Source organism: Peromyscus californicus, unplaced genomic scaffold (assembly GCF_007827085.1).
Source record: "Peromyscus californicus insignis strain IS unplaced genomic scaffold, ASM782708v3 Scaffold_3__1_contigs__length_106647218, whole genome shotgun sequence".
Classification (NCBI taxonomy): Eukaryota; Metazoa; Chordata; class Mammalia; order Rodentia; family Cricetidae; genus Peromyscus; species Peromyscus californicus.
Window position 1 is genome coordinate 91652815 of NW_026294551.1, and position 13818 is coordinate 91666632.

At 43.5% G+C, this 13818-nt stretch overlaps 1 protein-coding gene across 4 annotated transcripts in view; it reads left to right on the top strand.

The window, feature by feature from the left end:
- Nucleotides 1–13818, top strand: part of Fbxw11 (F-box and WD repeat domain containing 11) — a 102824-nt gene that overhangs the window by 67995 nt on the left and 21011 nt on the right. For all 4 annotated transcript variants that reach the window (XM_052758994.1, XM_052758996.1, XM_052758997.1 and 1 more), the window contains 3 exons: nucleotides 1599–1824; nucleotides 10542–10728; nucleotides 12217–12307. In XM_052758994.1, coding sequence (XP_052614954.1) covers nucleotides 1599–1824; nucleotides 10542–10728; nucleotides 12217–12307 — 504 coding nt within the window. The remainder of the gene's footprint in view (nucleotides 1–1598; nucleotides 1825–10541; nucleotides 10729–12216; nucleotides 12308–13818) is intronic.

The window sequence follows — 13818 nt, forward strand, 5'->3', positions numbered from 1 at the left end:
GCTCTTCTGGCCAGTCAATGCGTTCTTGGTGTCTGTTTGTTTATATGCCTTCATGCTAGTGTTACTGGCGTGTGCAACCATGCCTGGATTTTTAATGGGTTCTGGAGATTTGAACTCAGGGCCTCATGCTTGCACAGCAAGTGCTTTTACTTGCTGAGCCATCTTCAGCCTCTAGATTGTGGGGTACTGCCATCCAGAAGTGTTATGTAGGGCTTTTTTCTTTCCTCTTTCTAGGGGAGTAGTGCTAGAATTGAACCCTCTCCAGGACTTTACCCAGACTCCTATGGTTTCAATTAAAAGTTTTAAATTAATTAATTTAATTAATTAACAGACCCATTTTATTAAGTATGGAGGCCACAGGACAACTTTCTGGAGTCTGATCTCTTTCCGCTCTGTGGGTTCCTGAGATCAAACTCAGGCTGAGCTATCTTATTGGCTGTCAGATTAGATGATGATGCTCTACAGGGAAAGGTAGACGGAATTGATGAGAAAAGTGTTGCTCTAAGGAGTGCACTGCTCATATAGAAACCGTCCAGGGTGAACACCTTTCCCGGGATACAGGAGTGACTTTGGACAAAAGGGATGGAAAGTCTAAACTGTTGGGCCAGCATTTGTTAGCTATGGGAGCCAATGTGGAGGGGTCAGCTCTTAGGAGAAAATGGAGTGTTAGATTGACTTACTTTCAGGCCCCTCTTCTGTTGGATAGCCTGGGCTTCTCAATGTGTTCCTTAAGTGCAGTCTGGTCTAATAGACTCTGCAGCACCCGGGAACTTGTTAGAAATACAGATTCTCAGGCTCTCATTCAGACAGACAGAATCCGAGTCTGTGGTAATAGGCTCAAAGCTACTCTAATGCTTGCTCAGGTGTGAGTACCATTACTACTGATGTACAGTAGCCCAAACTGCTCCAGTTGTAATCGGACATGGTGCCTGTGATCAGCTGCGGCCTAAAAATATTAAAGGAAACATCTCAGAAATGTAGTGGGGCGAGTGTGTGCATAGTCACATAACATTAGAGTATATTGTTTGAAGTGCTCTATTGTCAATAATCTCTTATTATGTATAACTTATAAGCTCAGCTTTATCGTAAGTATGTATATAAGTATAGGTAGAAACATGTAGCATTTAGTATTATCCATGGGTCTAGGCATCTAGCTGAGATCTTGGAGCATATCTTGAGAATATAAGAGAGATATTAGCTTTTAATTTTGAGGAAGTGAAACAGACTACTAGCCAACCAGATGCCAGCTTGTCAAGTTGGGCAGTTAGTTCCTCTAAGATGATCCTCTCCAAAATGAGTTACCTAATAATGATGGGGGGGCGGGGAGTTCCAGTAAACATTGGGGAATGATGAGCTCAGTTACCAGTCAGCTTTGGGAACAGCTACAACTTCAGCAATTACTGTGCTCATTAATTTGAGGATATGCCTAGGCCCTGAATACATTTTAATTATGTAATGAATGAATGAACAAAGAAATGAATTTGGTTTAGGTTAAAACTGGCATTTTAAGGTTAAATCCATAGGACAAAAGGTATTTCTAGTGAAACTGATTAAATGCCTTTCAAGCTAATTATTGTTTCTCTGTTTTTCCAAAACAGATAAGTAACGGAACGTCATCTGTGATTGTCTCCAGAAAGAGGCCATCAGAGGGCAACTACCAGAAAGAAAAGGACTTGTGCATTAAGTACTTTGACCAGTGGTCTGAATCAGATCAGGTGGAATTTGTGGAGCATCTTATCTCACGAATGTGTCATTATCAGCATGGACATATTAACTCTTACCTGAAGCCCATGTTGCAGCGGGACTTTATCACCGCCTTACCAGGTAATCAGGCTTGTCCTGACAGTTGCTGAGCAGTGCAGGATGCCCAGTCCTCAAGCCTGGGGAGAGCTGAGTGGATGTCTGTGACTGCACTGTGAGCCATCATTTCTGGCGGCATCCATTGTATTTATAGTTAGATTTTAATCCTTCTTCAAGTGCCATAGTAAAATACAGTAGATATGCTTTTAAGAAATGCAGGCTATTCCTGTGGTTGATCGTGTGGTATGTCGATCAGTGCTGGTACTGCTTTTAGTTGCCTTTTGTTCTTAAAGATACATGTTTTTATTTTAATATATATATACAGTCTGCACTTACTTTTACATGTAATTTAAAAAAATGTATGGAGCTGGGCGTGGTAGCTCATGCCTGCTTTCCTGACACCCCTCAGCCTAAGACAGGAGGATTATTTCGTGGCCAGCTAGGGAGAGGCATACAGAAGACATACAGGTGCACATGCACACATACATCTATTTTTCCTTAAGTCTGTACCTTGGCAAGCCTGAAGTCGAGGTTATTCACTTGTATCTGAAGGGATAACTTAGGAAAGGGCCAAGAAACTGAAAAAAATAACAATAGTGTGTCCTTCTCTCCTCCCTCCCTCCCTCCCTCCCTCCCCCCTCCCTCCCCTTTCCCTCTCCCCTTTCCCTTTCCCTCCCCTTTCCCTTTCCCTCCCCTTTCTCCCTTCCTTCCTTCCTTCCTTCCTTCCTTCCTTCCTTCCTTCCTTCCTTCCTTCCTTCCGTCCGTCCGTCTTTCCTTCCGGTTTTTCAAGACAGGGTTTCTCTGTCGCTTTGGATCCTGTCCTGGAACTTGATTTGTAGACCAGGCTGGCCTTGAACTCACAGAGATCCACCTGTCTCTGCCTCCTGAGTGCTGAGATTAAAAGTGTGTGCCACCACTGTCCAGCTTCTTTTTCTTTTTCTGTTTATATTTACTTATTTTATTTTTATGTGTATGAGTGTTTGTATACATGTATATCTGTTAACCGTGTGTGCATCTTGTGCCCATGGAGGTCAGAAGAGTGTTGGGTACCCTGGAACTGGAGTTAGAGGTGGTTGTGAGCAGCAGTGTGGGTGCTGGAGTGACTGAGAGGCTTCTGATTTCTTTGTGCTCTTCTAGAGTTTGTGTGTTGGTTTTCTACATTGAGAGTGTAAAGACTATCTGAGAGTCAGCTGAGAAAGGCTTGCCTCTGCTCTTCCCTTGATGCCAGAGTATCATCCTGTCTTCCCTCAGATGTTTTCCATTCGTGTCTCTAGAAAAGCAAATCGGAACCTTTTCCATCCGGAATTCTAACATTCAATTGCTTAGTTCAATTTCTCATTAGGCGGATTAGAATGACAAGGATCAGGAAAATGGAGTGAAATGCCTTTGGGTCACGTGGCTTGTTTGCTATGTGCTGATGTAAAATGACGGTAGGCGGGCATTGGTTCAAAGTAAGCACAAAGGATAAAATCACTCACAGTTAAGATTCCTATGGGAAAATCCTTAATTTAGCCTGAGTATTAAGTAAATGGATCATAACTGTCTTAGTTTACTATTTGTTGCTGTGATCAAGCACCATGATCAAAAGCAAGTTGGAAAGGAAAGGGTTGATTTCAGCTTACAGTTGTTGCAGCTTACAGTTCTCCATTGAGGGAAGTCAGGGCAGGACCTGAAGCAGAGACCACGAAGAAATTCTGCTATCTGGCTTGCTCTCTCTCATGACATGCTGTTTGCTTTCTTATATAACTCTAGCCTGTGCCCAGTTGACAAAAAAACAAAACAAAGCAAAAAAAACAAACTAACCAGGACAGTAACTCAATTCATAAAATTCACTTTTAATTATGGAGCACGAGAGGAGGGGCCTTTCATTGTGTGAGAGAGAAGGGTATGGGTGAATGGATTCTTGTGTGTACCTCCTGTACCTAGCACAGCACTCCAGAGCCTTGGCCATTGAGCTGCTCCAGGAAGGGTCAGGGATGTCTTTCAAGTTGATGATTGTGTTGTTCCTCATCAGTGACTGCTGACTAATGAGGCCGAGCCTCTGTTCTCTCAAGCAAGTCTGTTCATTGTTTGTTTTCGTTTTCTTCCCTCTACTTGGTTTTCCAGCTGGTTTAGATGTGGGTGATTGCCTCTTATATTCACAGAGTAGCCACAAGGTGGCACTGTTGAAGTTCCCCTGGTAGTTCGAAGCAGCTCCTTCTGGGGAGTGCAGCCTTGGAGAAGAGGCAGAACAGATGAACATGTGTTATGTATATAAATATGGTTAGGATAATTGCATACAATTCAGTTTTCATTACAGTGAATTTTAAGGCATTGTCCATATCTCTGTTAAAGTGGAATTTTGTGGTATTGAATGTTATATGAAGTGAATGGACTATTGGCTGGGACATGGAAATATTTCTGTTAAAATGCTATTTGTTTTAACAGGATTTTATCTGAACATATATACACATGTCAGTGCATTTCTTACATGAGAATCTAATAGCCGGGGACAAGCTGGCCCAGTTGATTGTGTGTGTGACTAGTAGACTTGGATTAGACCTGGCGTTAGTTCTTAGCCCAGACCTGTGCTGTAGAGCATTATGGGAAGATAGGTCTGTGGGCACTTGAGTTGGTTCAGTGAGGTGCAGAGCACCTTTGACTCATTTTGCTGGTCACTGTTCAGTCTTTTCAGTGTACCTTGAGTTTGAATTTTTACTGTTAAGATTGACAATCACTTTAAACTTTTAATTGTGAAAAACATTAGTTCTAAAAAAAATTGTCTATAGTTTTGGCTTTTTAAAAAGCTTACTGTGAACATTGTACCTGTCAGTATAGGAAAAATGGAAAATGTTTGTGGTTTTTGGCTCCTTTTGGTTCAGTGGAAAAAGTGATAATTATGATACGGTTTTCTAAAAATCATGGTAAATGTTTAGTCTGCAATGTCAATTTCTGCAGGCTAAGTTTGTGGTTTGTAAGAACTGTTGTTAAAGGGGAAATTTATACCATTTCAAATAGAGGCAGATTGTACTTCAAAAGGGATGATAAGTCTCACTGATCAGTTTGGTGAGGTATCTGTGCAATTAAAAATGTTGAAGCACTTAGCTTCCTGACTGTGGTTATTCATTTGTCTAGCCCCAAGGAAGGACAGAAAACCATTATAGACTGTAAATGTGACAGACTAGATCAAAGGTCACGGAGAGGGGCAGGAATGAGCTAAGACTTCGGGGCTGGATGCAGAGCCGAATACCAGCATCACAGTGGAGAATGTGAGTGTTGGCGTTAGATGGCCCCTAGGCTTCAGACCCAGACTCTGTGTGTGTTTCTGTGTGTGTGTGTGTGTGTGTGTGTGTGTGTGTGTGTGTGTGTGTGTGTGATGTGCCCGGCACCTGGTGGGTGCTCTGTGTAAGTGTTTGCACTGTCATTTGGTTTTCTGGATAGTGTCACAGGAAGCCCTTGGATTTGTGACCTGTGCTTCCTTCCTTTGTAGCCCTTAGAGCCACACACTCCTGGGCTTCGACACACTGGGTGTAGGTGGCTGTCTTATTTTCAAAGTTTCTAACTTCAGATTTATAACCAGAGCTGTGACTAGGGAACAGAAGCAGCAGAGGTGGAGAGGAGAGGAAGTGGCCTGACAGCTGAGAGGTTTCTAGAGTTCTGGAGGTTTCCGTATGACCGAAGCAGCTGTGTTTAACTGACCCTTGTCAAGGGCATTGAACTGACAGCACACATTTGAAGTTCCTTTGGATATGGTGGTTTTTACACATTGCACTTTGAAATCAGTACCTTTTAATTGTTTGAATTTATGCTGACATTTTTCCAGTCTCGTGTGGTGCCTGTAATTGGCATCAGCGGCACTCCCAGGACTGCGTGCAGTGTCAGGCTGCATTCTGAGGCAGCCTCTGTCTTCATGCTGCCTCAGGAAGCGGGGATGGAGGGCTCACTCAGCATGATAGAGTAACGAGAGCCGGTTACACGGTTTAGGAAAGTACTTGGTTTAGCACCCCAAAGCGCTTCAGTCAGCCTGGCTAAAAGATGAGACTGCCTTGTGTGACTCCCTTTTCCTTGGTGGACTTGAACAAGAAAGTTGCGAGGTTTGTACGGCTCTTCAGGATGACTACTGAAGAATCTTGTATTCGGGGTGGGGGTGGGGCAACTAAGGACATTTATTGAGTATCTGTTATATATCTGGCCCTTTGTGTCTCTTACGTTATTAACCCTCCCAATGGACCTTTGAGATTCCTTCCCTGTAAACTGTGGGCTTTAGAGCGTTTATCTTGGAGAGTGACTTTGCAGATTATGTGATCTAACTCCCTTCAGCACTTAAGATTGTTCCTATGGTATTGACTAATGATATCCAAAAAGGATAATAGATCTGCTTATGGCCATTCACATAGCAGTTGGCTGAAACAAAATGTAAGCTGGCTTATGTGGTTTACCAGCTCTTACATTTTCTGTAAGACTAAAGCATGCCGCCTCCTGTGAGAATGATGGGAATTTAAAGTAGTAACCAAAGGAAAGGAACCTAGCCGTAGGTGTCACCAGGACGCTGTTTAAATGAGCCGATGGCATTTGAAAGAGGAAATATGGAAGCGATTTTCTTATGCAAAAACTTACTGGTGGTTTAATTGTGAGGACTGAATGAGGAGGAAAGGTCCAAGACTACATAGGTGCCCTTCCTATAAACCAATAGTCTCCAAATGGTCAGAATTACGTGGCACTTCCAGGAGTATTAGGCAGCCTTAGGCTGCCTTCTCCAGTGGTTGATCGAGTAGAAAGTTCAAAGGATCTGTTTTTGTTACTGTGCTTTTGAAAGTCAGTGACCCTAAGTGATTCTAATGCAACACATGGCTTTAGCATCTCATGGTTTCAGGCTCTGGCTTGTTAGTAAACTGGAAGTTGGGTGCTGCTCTGCTGGTTCTTCACAGTGATGGGAACCGTGCCATTGAGACCTGGAAAGACAGCTTTCTTTCTAATGCACGCTCACCTTGCAGTCCGTTTCATCTCTTCCAGAATAGGGGCTAAAAGGGGGTGCGTTAGGGCGTGCTTGTAACCACTTAGGAGTGTCTAGTTAGTGATGTGGAAGTCATGGGAGGCATGCAAAATGCACTGTTGATATCCTGTGTAGGAGCTAGAAGAGGAAGTTCAGTGAGCCCCCAGAATTAGAGAAATCCAAAGAAGACCTACGTGTGTTACCTTAGGGCTAGAGAAATGTGATTAAGCGTGACTTTAATGTGATTGTAGTTGGGATAAGCTGAGAGATTCTGGAATTGAAATCCGTAGTCTTAGCTGTGGTGTGGAGAGAGCGGTGTGCCTGTGACTACACAGAGAAGATGTAGGAGAGGGACACAGGAACACGCGGTTCACAGGTGTTTGAACTTTGCGGAATGGTACCAAGAACACTGAGTGCCACATCATGTCAGGTTATCCAGAGAGAGAGTTGAAGATAAAGTATCCCACCATCTGGAGGGAAGTTACAATGGATGGGGGGTACTGTGCTTACTTGAAGTCGATGGCATAACGGGACTAGAAAAAGGTCTGTTTTCCCTTTTGTTTACCTTAAGTTCTTTTCTGTCCCTAAGAATAATGCCCTCAAGCAACAAAGGAAAGAACAATTGTGACCAAACAAAACATGAATATATTTAGAAATCCTGCAAACAAATTGTGGGACAGTGATGGAGCTGAGGACTGATGTTCAGAACTGTGGAGGTGTGAGAAGGAACTGTATTTTGGGGCAGCTGGGCTCTTAGAGTCGTGCCTGATGGTGCCCAGAAGATACTGTGGAACAAGTCTCTGGGTTTTAAGAGCTGGGCAAGTGTTTGTAGGATGTCAACTGTTACATTGGCTGCTACTCTTTATTTAGCACATCTTACTTTAAAAAGTTCATTGGCGCTGGGCAGTGGTGGTGCACGCCTTTAATCCCTGCACTCGGGAAGCAGAGGCAGGTGGATCTCTGTGAGTTCAAGGCCAGCCTGGGCTACAGAGTGAGTTCCAGGACAGGCTCCAAAGCTGCACAGAGAAACCCTGTCTCGAAATAAAAAAAATAAAAAAAAAAATCCATTGGCATCTGAAAAGATTAGGAAGGGTGTGTAAGCTTCAGAGGGTGAATGCAGGATGTGAAAGATCTCTTGGATATGGGTTTAGAGCTGGCAGTTTGTGTGTGTGTGTGTGTGTGTGTGTGTGTGTGTGTGTGTGTGTGTGTGTGTTGTCATTTTTCTCCACTGAGAATGGGTTGTATATGTTAAGGAGGGACCCAAAGCAACTGGTGCCAACCTGCAAATGAAAGGCTGCAAACTAGGTAAGTAGCAGCCAGACAGTGAGCAAGCAATCCAGTCAACTGGTTCCTCTTCTGCCTGCTTTTACCAGAGTGAAGGTCAGAAGAGTGGTCTGAAGATGGCAGTGTCGCCTGAGGACTGAATTGACACGTTTGGACTAGACATGTTTAGGTGACTGAGAGAGCTGGTAGCTGAGCGTCAGGACCCTTGAGTATTACCAAATTCATCAGTCATAGCCTGCAGGGGAAAAGCTACTGTCCTGGGTGCTGTCCTTGGTTCTGACCCATTTCATAGGTTTGTTCTCAGAAAGACAATCTAATCTGCTCATTATGCAGGTCTGCTGAAGAATACTCCCATTTCTGGATGCTAGAAATCCAAATTCTAGAGACTGAAGTGGCTGGACCCTGTGGAACTTTGGAAGCTGAATTATAGTGAAGCTAAGCATAAAGCGTTGCTGCCCCCATCCCCCCAGTGGTCAAATACAGAGTTAAGGGGATTGTTTGAATGGCAACTGGGGAGAAGGGCATAAGATTTTACCTTGCTGTTTTACTTCTTTCTAATAGGATTTATTGTTTTAATAGATATTCATAATATTAGACCACTTCAGCATCTGTGACAGCAATAGAGAAAATTGGTTATTACAAAGCTAAGTACTTTGAGGTACTACATGTCAGAAAATCTGGGACATGAATTTTGCTGTGCACCTGCCAATAAGACTTTCACTAAAATGAACTCATATATATTCTAGGAACATTTTCAGATATCTCTGATACCTTAATTTTCATATGTATTTTTACATGTGACTAAATCTAGAATAATTTAATAAGAATTATTTAAATTGCCAAGTGTACTTATTTACATCAAATTATGCATACTGTTACAGCTCAAACTACCAATAAATAGAAGTGGTATATAAGAAAAAAAAAAGATTTTAACTTGCAGCCATCTTAGAAATCTGTTGTGATATGGCCATTGGGGAAGGAAGTCAGTCTTTGATGATGTGATTCTAAGGTAATTCGAGTATACAGGATAGCAGTGGTGCCATGTTAGCTTTGATTATCAGGGTCGAGCGTGGGTCTTAGATCTAGTCCAGGATAGAATTATTATGTGAAGGGCTTCGAAATTTGTCATTGGCGGTGTAACCTTGTCATTCTGAGACATGCAGGCAACCTCAGTTTGTAAAGCAAGCCTTCCCCCTCCTCCTTCCTCCAACTAAAATATCAGGCATGGACCACCACCACATCTGGCTTGGAAAGAATTCCTTATGTATCACTTGGTGTTGATACTTTGGGAATTGAGGCAATGGAAGGCCAGTGCTCACCTGCCCCTGGCTGTTAACACTAAGCTTAGTGCTGCTGAGCTTGAAAAAGAGAACATCACCCCCAGGGATGCTGTCTTACTTGGAAATCTTTTCATCAGCCGGCTTTCAGGTATTGTGCCAAAGGGCAAATGCTGCCGCCACCAGCACTTAATAGAAAACCAAGGCACAAGGATGTTTCAGGGTTTGGTTTGTGTTGGCACAGTGTACACATAGTACACAGTGAACTTAGGACATGGAATTCGAATGTTCCAGGCACGGGGATGAGTTGTACTTCCTATAGCTCCAGAGGACACACCTAGAACTACAAGAAGGAATATAATAGATGGTAACAGTGCTCCGCATGGTGATCTCCATGGTAAAGCCTGGATCTTGCATGAATCTCTTTGCAAGGACCCTTGCATTGTGCGAGTTTATCTTACTTATATTTTTGGGGTGTGTGTGTGTGTGTGTGTGTGTGAGCACTCCTGTGGTGGTCAGAGGACAACTTTTGGGAGTTGGTTTTCTCCTTCTATTGTGGGTTCTTCAGGTCAGCAGACTCAGTGGACTCTCGTGGCTGACCCTTCTGTGGGTTGTTTATCTCAGTCCAAAGTCCTAAAGTGAGTAAGCACATGGCTGTTGTTTTGAGGGCTCTTCCCCATCTGCTCAGAACAGGAAGTAGTTCTCCATCAGAGGGAGATGAGAAGATGCCATGAGCACTTGTGAGTCTTCCACTGCTTGAACAAATGGGCCAGCCTCACCTTTTGGCCCCTGGAGCTATCAAGGATTCACGGTGGAGTGTGGTTTATTGCAAAAGACAGTGACTATAAGCAACAAGCACAGGTTTTGAAGCAAGAAGTCTTGACTTCCTGTCGTGGCTTCAGAGCACAGCCTGAGAGTTTTCCTTCTTGTGCCTCAGCTGTAACTTTGGAGAAGTGTTGGCTTGTGAGGCTTTGGCAGGAAAATGGGGAAGGGAAGAGTTTCACTATGTCGAGAGAGACAGACCTGTCGCAGGGCAGCTGTTACACTCAGAGCCGCTGCTGTCAGCCACATCCGTTGACGAGCTCATCCATGGCATGCTCCTGGGTGTTTGACCTGCCGCCTCAGGGTTCACTCGTCCTTACTTGAAGGGAAGGGCCGCCCTGTGTCCTCCGCCTACCCATTCTCCTCATTGCTTTTCTGTTTTGTAGAGCAAGGCTTAGATCACATAGCAGAAAACATTCTCTCCTACCTGGATGCCAGGTCTCTGTGTGCAGCAGAGCTGGTGTGTAAAGAATGGCAGCGAGTCATCTCCGAAGGTATGCTGTGGAAGAAGCTGATCGAGAGGATGGTGCGCACTGACCCTCTCTGGAAGGGCCTCTCAGAGAGAAGAGGGTGGTAAGTCTGGGTGCTTGGTTGGAAGAAATTCCCTTGGTGGACAGTCAGCTCGATTACTCGAGGCAATTCTGTTTGTGAATGTGTCAGTCTACTCAAAAAGGAGGAAAAGGATTAGTCAAGACTAGTTAAAGCTGTTAGAATTCCTCCTTCTGACATGTATGCATTTGTTATTATAAAGTTTTGAATACCTCAGATGGGTGAGTCATTCATCTTTTTAAAGCTGTGAATTTATGCTTTTTCAAAACTTAGGCAATGATCCCATCACAAAAAGATAAGGAAAAAAAAATGTGAGAGTTGGAGCCGGAGAGATGGCTCAGTGGTTGAGAACACTCACTGCTCATGCAGAGGACCCTGGTTCAATTCCCAGCACCTACTTGGCAGCTCACAACTGTCTGGTGCTCCATTTCCAGAGGATCTGATGCCCTCTTCTGGCCTCCATGGGCACCAGGCACACGTGTGGTGCATAGACATACATGCAACCAAAACCCCCATCCATAAAACAGTTTTTAAAGGAAAATAGGAGAGTCAAGCAATGTTATTTGCTGTAATTGCTGGGGATTAAACCTGGGGCTCATTCATGGTAGGCAACTGCTCTACCATTGAGCTGTACCACCAGCCTGAGGCATGTCATTTCACTATTTATTACTTCACTGCTCATGGGGAAGAATGGAAATACAGCCATAGGGTTTTCCAAGAAAGCCTGTGAGCTTCAATACAGCTCGATAGTTCTGTGTATTGTCAGTGCCCTGGTTCAGTCAGCGCAGAGAAGGAGCTACAGACAGGCACAGGACTGAGAAGAGTGAGGGGGGTGGGGAGTTGCATTTTCTTTATGGGAGGAAGTTTAATGTGGACTAGGACTTCTCTTGAGCTTCATTGGCACTTACGGTGCATGTGGTGCAGTAGCACACGGGGAAGAGAGAACACAGAGAGCTAAGTTTTAGGGACTGAGGAAAGACTGAATGTGGCTACTGGGCATGAGCAATGCCAAAGGATAGCAGGCTGATGGTGTCCTTGATCTAACTTGGGCATGGAGTTTTCGGGTTTTGTAGTGGATAAGAGCACAAAATATATTTGATAGTGAAAGTGTACAATCCAGTGTGGCGGTCCACAGCTTCAGAATGCCTGTTGTAATTTTTTAAAAGCTCATGAAGATGTATGTATAGACTTTGCAACTAGTTAATTTCAGTGTGTCCTGTTTTTTATTTGCAAGATTTTACTAATAAAGTTTATAAGCGGGGGAGGGGGACAGCCTAGAATGAAAGCTTAGTTATTTGTGTGACGGTACTCAGAAAACAAAAGACCAGCATCATGCCAGAACTAAATTGTCTCTACCATGGAAACTGCAGTTTGTCAGAAATCCTGCTTTTGAACTGTTAACATTCAGTGCAAGGGAAGACATGAAACATGGGGCTGTCCTTGTAAGCATGCTTAAATAAAATCTGCTCTTTTATGTGCAAAAATATAACATCTGTTTGTTTTCATTGCCAGGGATCAGTACCTGTTTAAAAACAGACCTACAGATGGCCCTCCCAATTCATTTTATAGATCATTATACCCAAAGATTATCCAGGACATAGAGGTAACTGTTTCACTTAATTGTTTTGCACCCTTTGGGGTCTTGTTCTCAACTTTTTATATTGTTTTAAAGTCCTTTTGTTCTAAACTCATGGAACTCCTATTTTTTTTAAAATTTGAGCCTTGGAAATAAATGTTATAGTGTGTAATCTGTGGCTCTTCTTCAGAGCCGATCATGCCTTTTTATAGAAATACTTTTCAAAAACATGAAATGCTTCTCTAAGGCTGCCAGTTAATTAAAACCTTAATCCAAGATCCACTCTCTTCTAATTTGATAAATTGTCCACACTCCAGGCCGCTGTTTGAGGTAAACACACTTTTATATTGAGCCGTCATTGTCAAAGGCGTGCTTGCAGTCGCCTCTCTAAGTCGTGCATAGTTTTTCATAAAGACGCCTCAGACTGTTCTGAGCAGCGGTGAGTGGGCCTTGTCAAGCAGGCTCTGCTTTGGGCCCGCTCTGGAGTTGTGTGTCAGTGACCAGCGGAGATCTGTGCACATGCTGAGGAGAAACATTAGGGGTGTTTGAAACTGTTGGCGTGCTCCAGGTCCGTTTTATTCCTCGGCCCTTTCCCTTGAACCAGGAAGGACATGCACAGGCAGTTCTCGTTAACTCTTTCACATGTGTTCTCCCTGTCCTTGGTTACTTCACCGTTTCCTCTTGGTAGAAAATTTAGCTTTCGTCGGGCAATGCCGTATCTCCCATAAAGTTACAGCTGGTCTCCAAAATGTGAAGTAATCCTCTCCCCCAGGTGATGAACATAAAAATTATTGTGCCAAAATTAGTTAATGGAGAAACATGTGCCTTTGTAGAGTTCATCCTCTGCCCCTTCTCAGGCAGATGTGAACCAGTGGATCCATCCCATTAATGGTGCATCTGCATGTGACAGGATATCATCATTTAAAAGAGAAACTTTTGTCTGAAGTGCATGCTCTCTAAAATGAACTAAAAACTAACCTTTTAGGGAGGGTTCAATAATTTAAAGCCACTGCCAGATAAAGTTTAGGAATTAATTGACCTGTTGTTCCAAACGTGGACTAATGTCCTGCAGTGCTCAGCGGACTGCCATCATAGGTTAGTGTTTTTGCATTTCAGGAGGGAAGGGCTGCTCAAGGTAGGTGTATCAGACATCTCGGAAATGCTCTTTGGCAGCGGGGAGCTGTTGATATAAACTCTCCAACTTTTCTTGAGTGGTCCCAAGAAAGCGTTCCTTGTGAGGGGATGCTGTTTAAAGCCAGTTATTAATAAACAGACTCTGGAGAACCTTTATCAGATTGAGGTTTGGTGATGGAGATTATTTTATTTAGTTGCCATGACTACCGTTATAATTGACAGTATGACAGCAGTTACCATCCCCATTTCCTCAGACTGAAATCATACTTTAGAGCTAACAGAGAAGGCAGATGTGATGGGAAATGGAGCCATTGGGGAAACACTGTTTGACACAAAACCTCTGCATCATGGTGGTCTTCCCAGTGGTTCTTAAAGTGTGGTTTAGGAAAACCCACTGCCCAGCC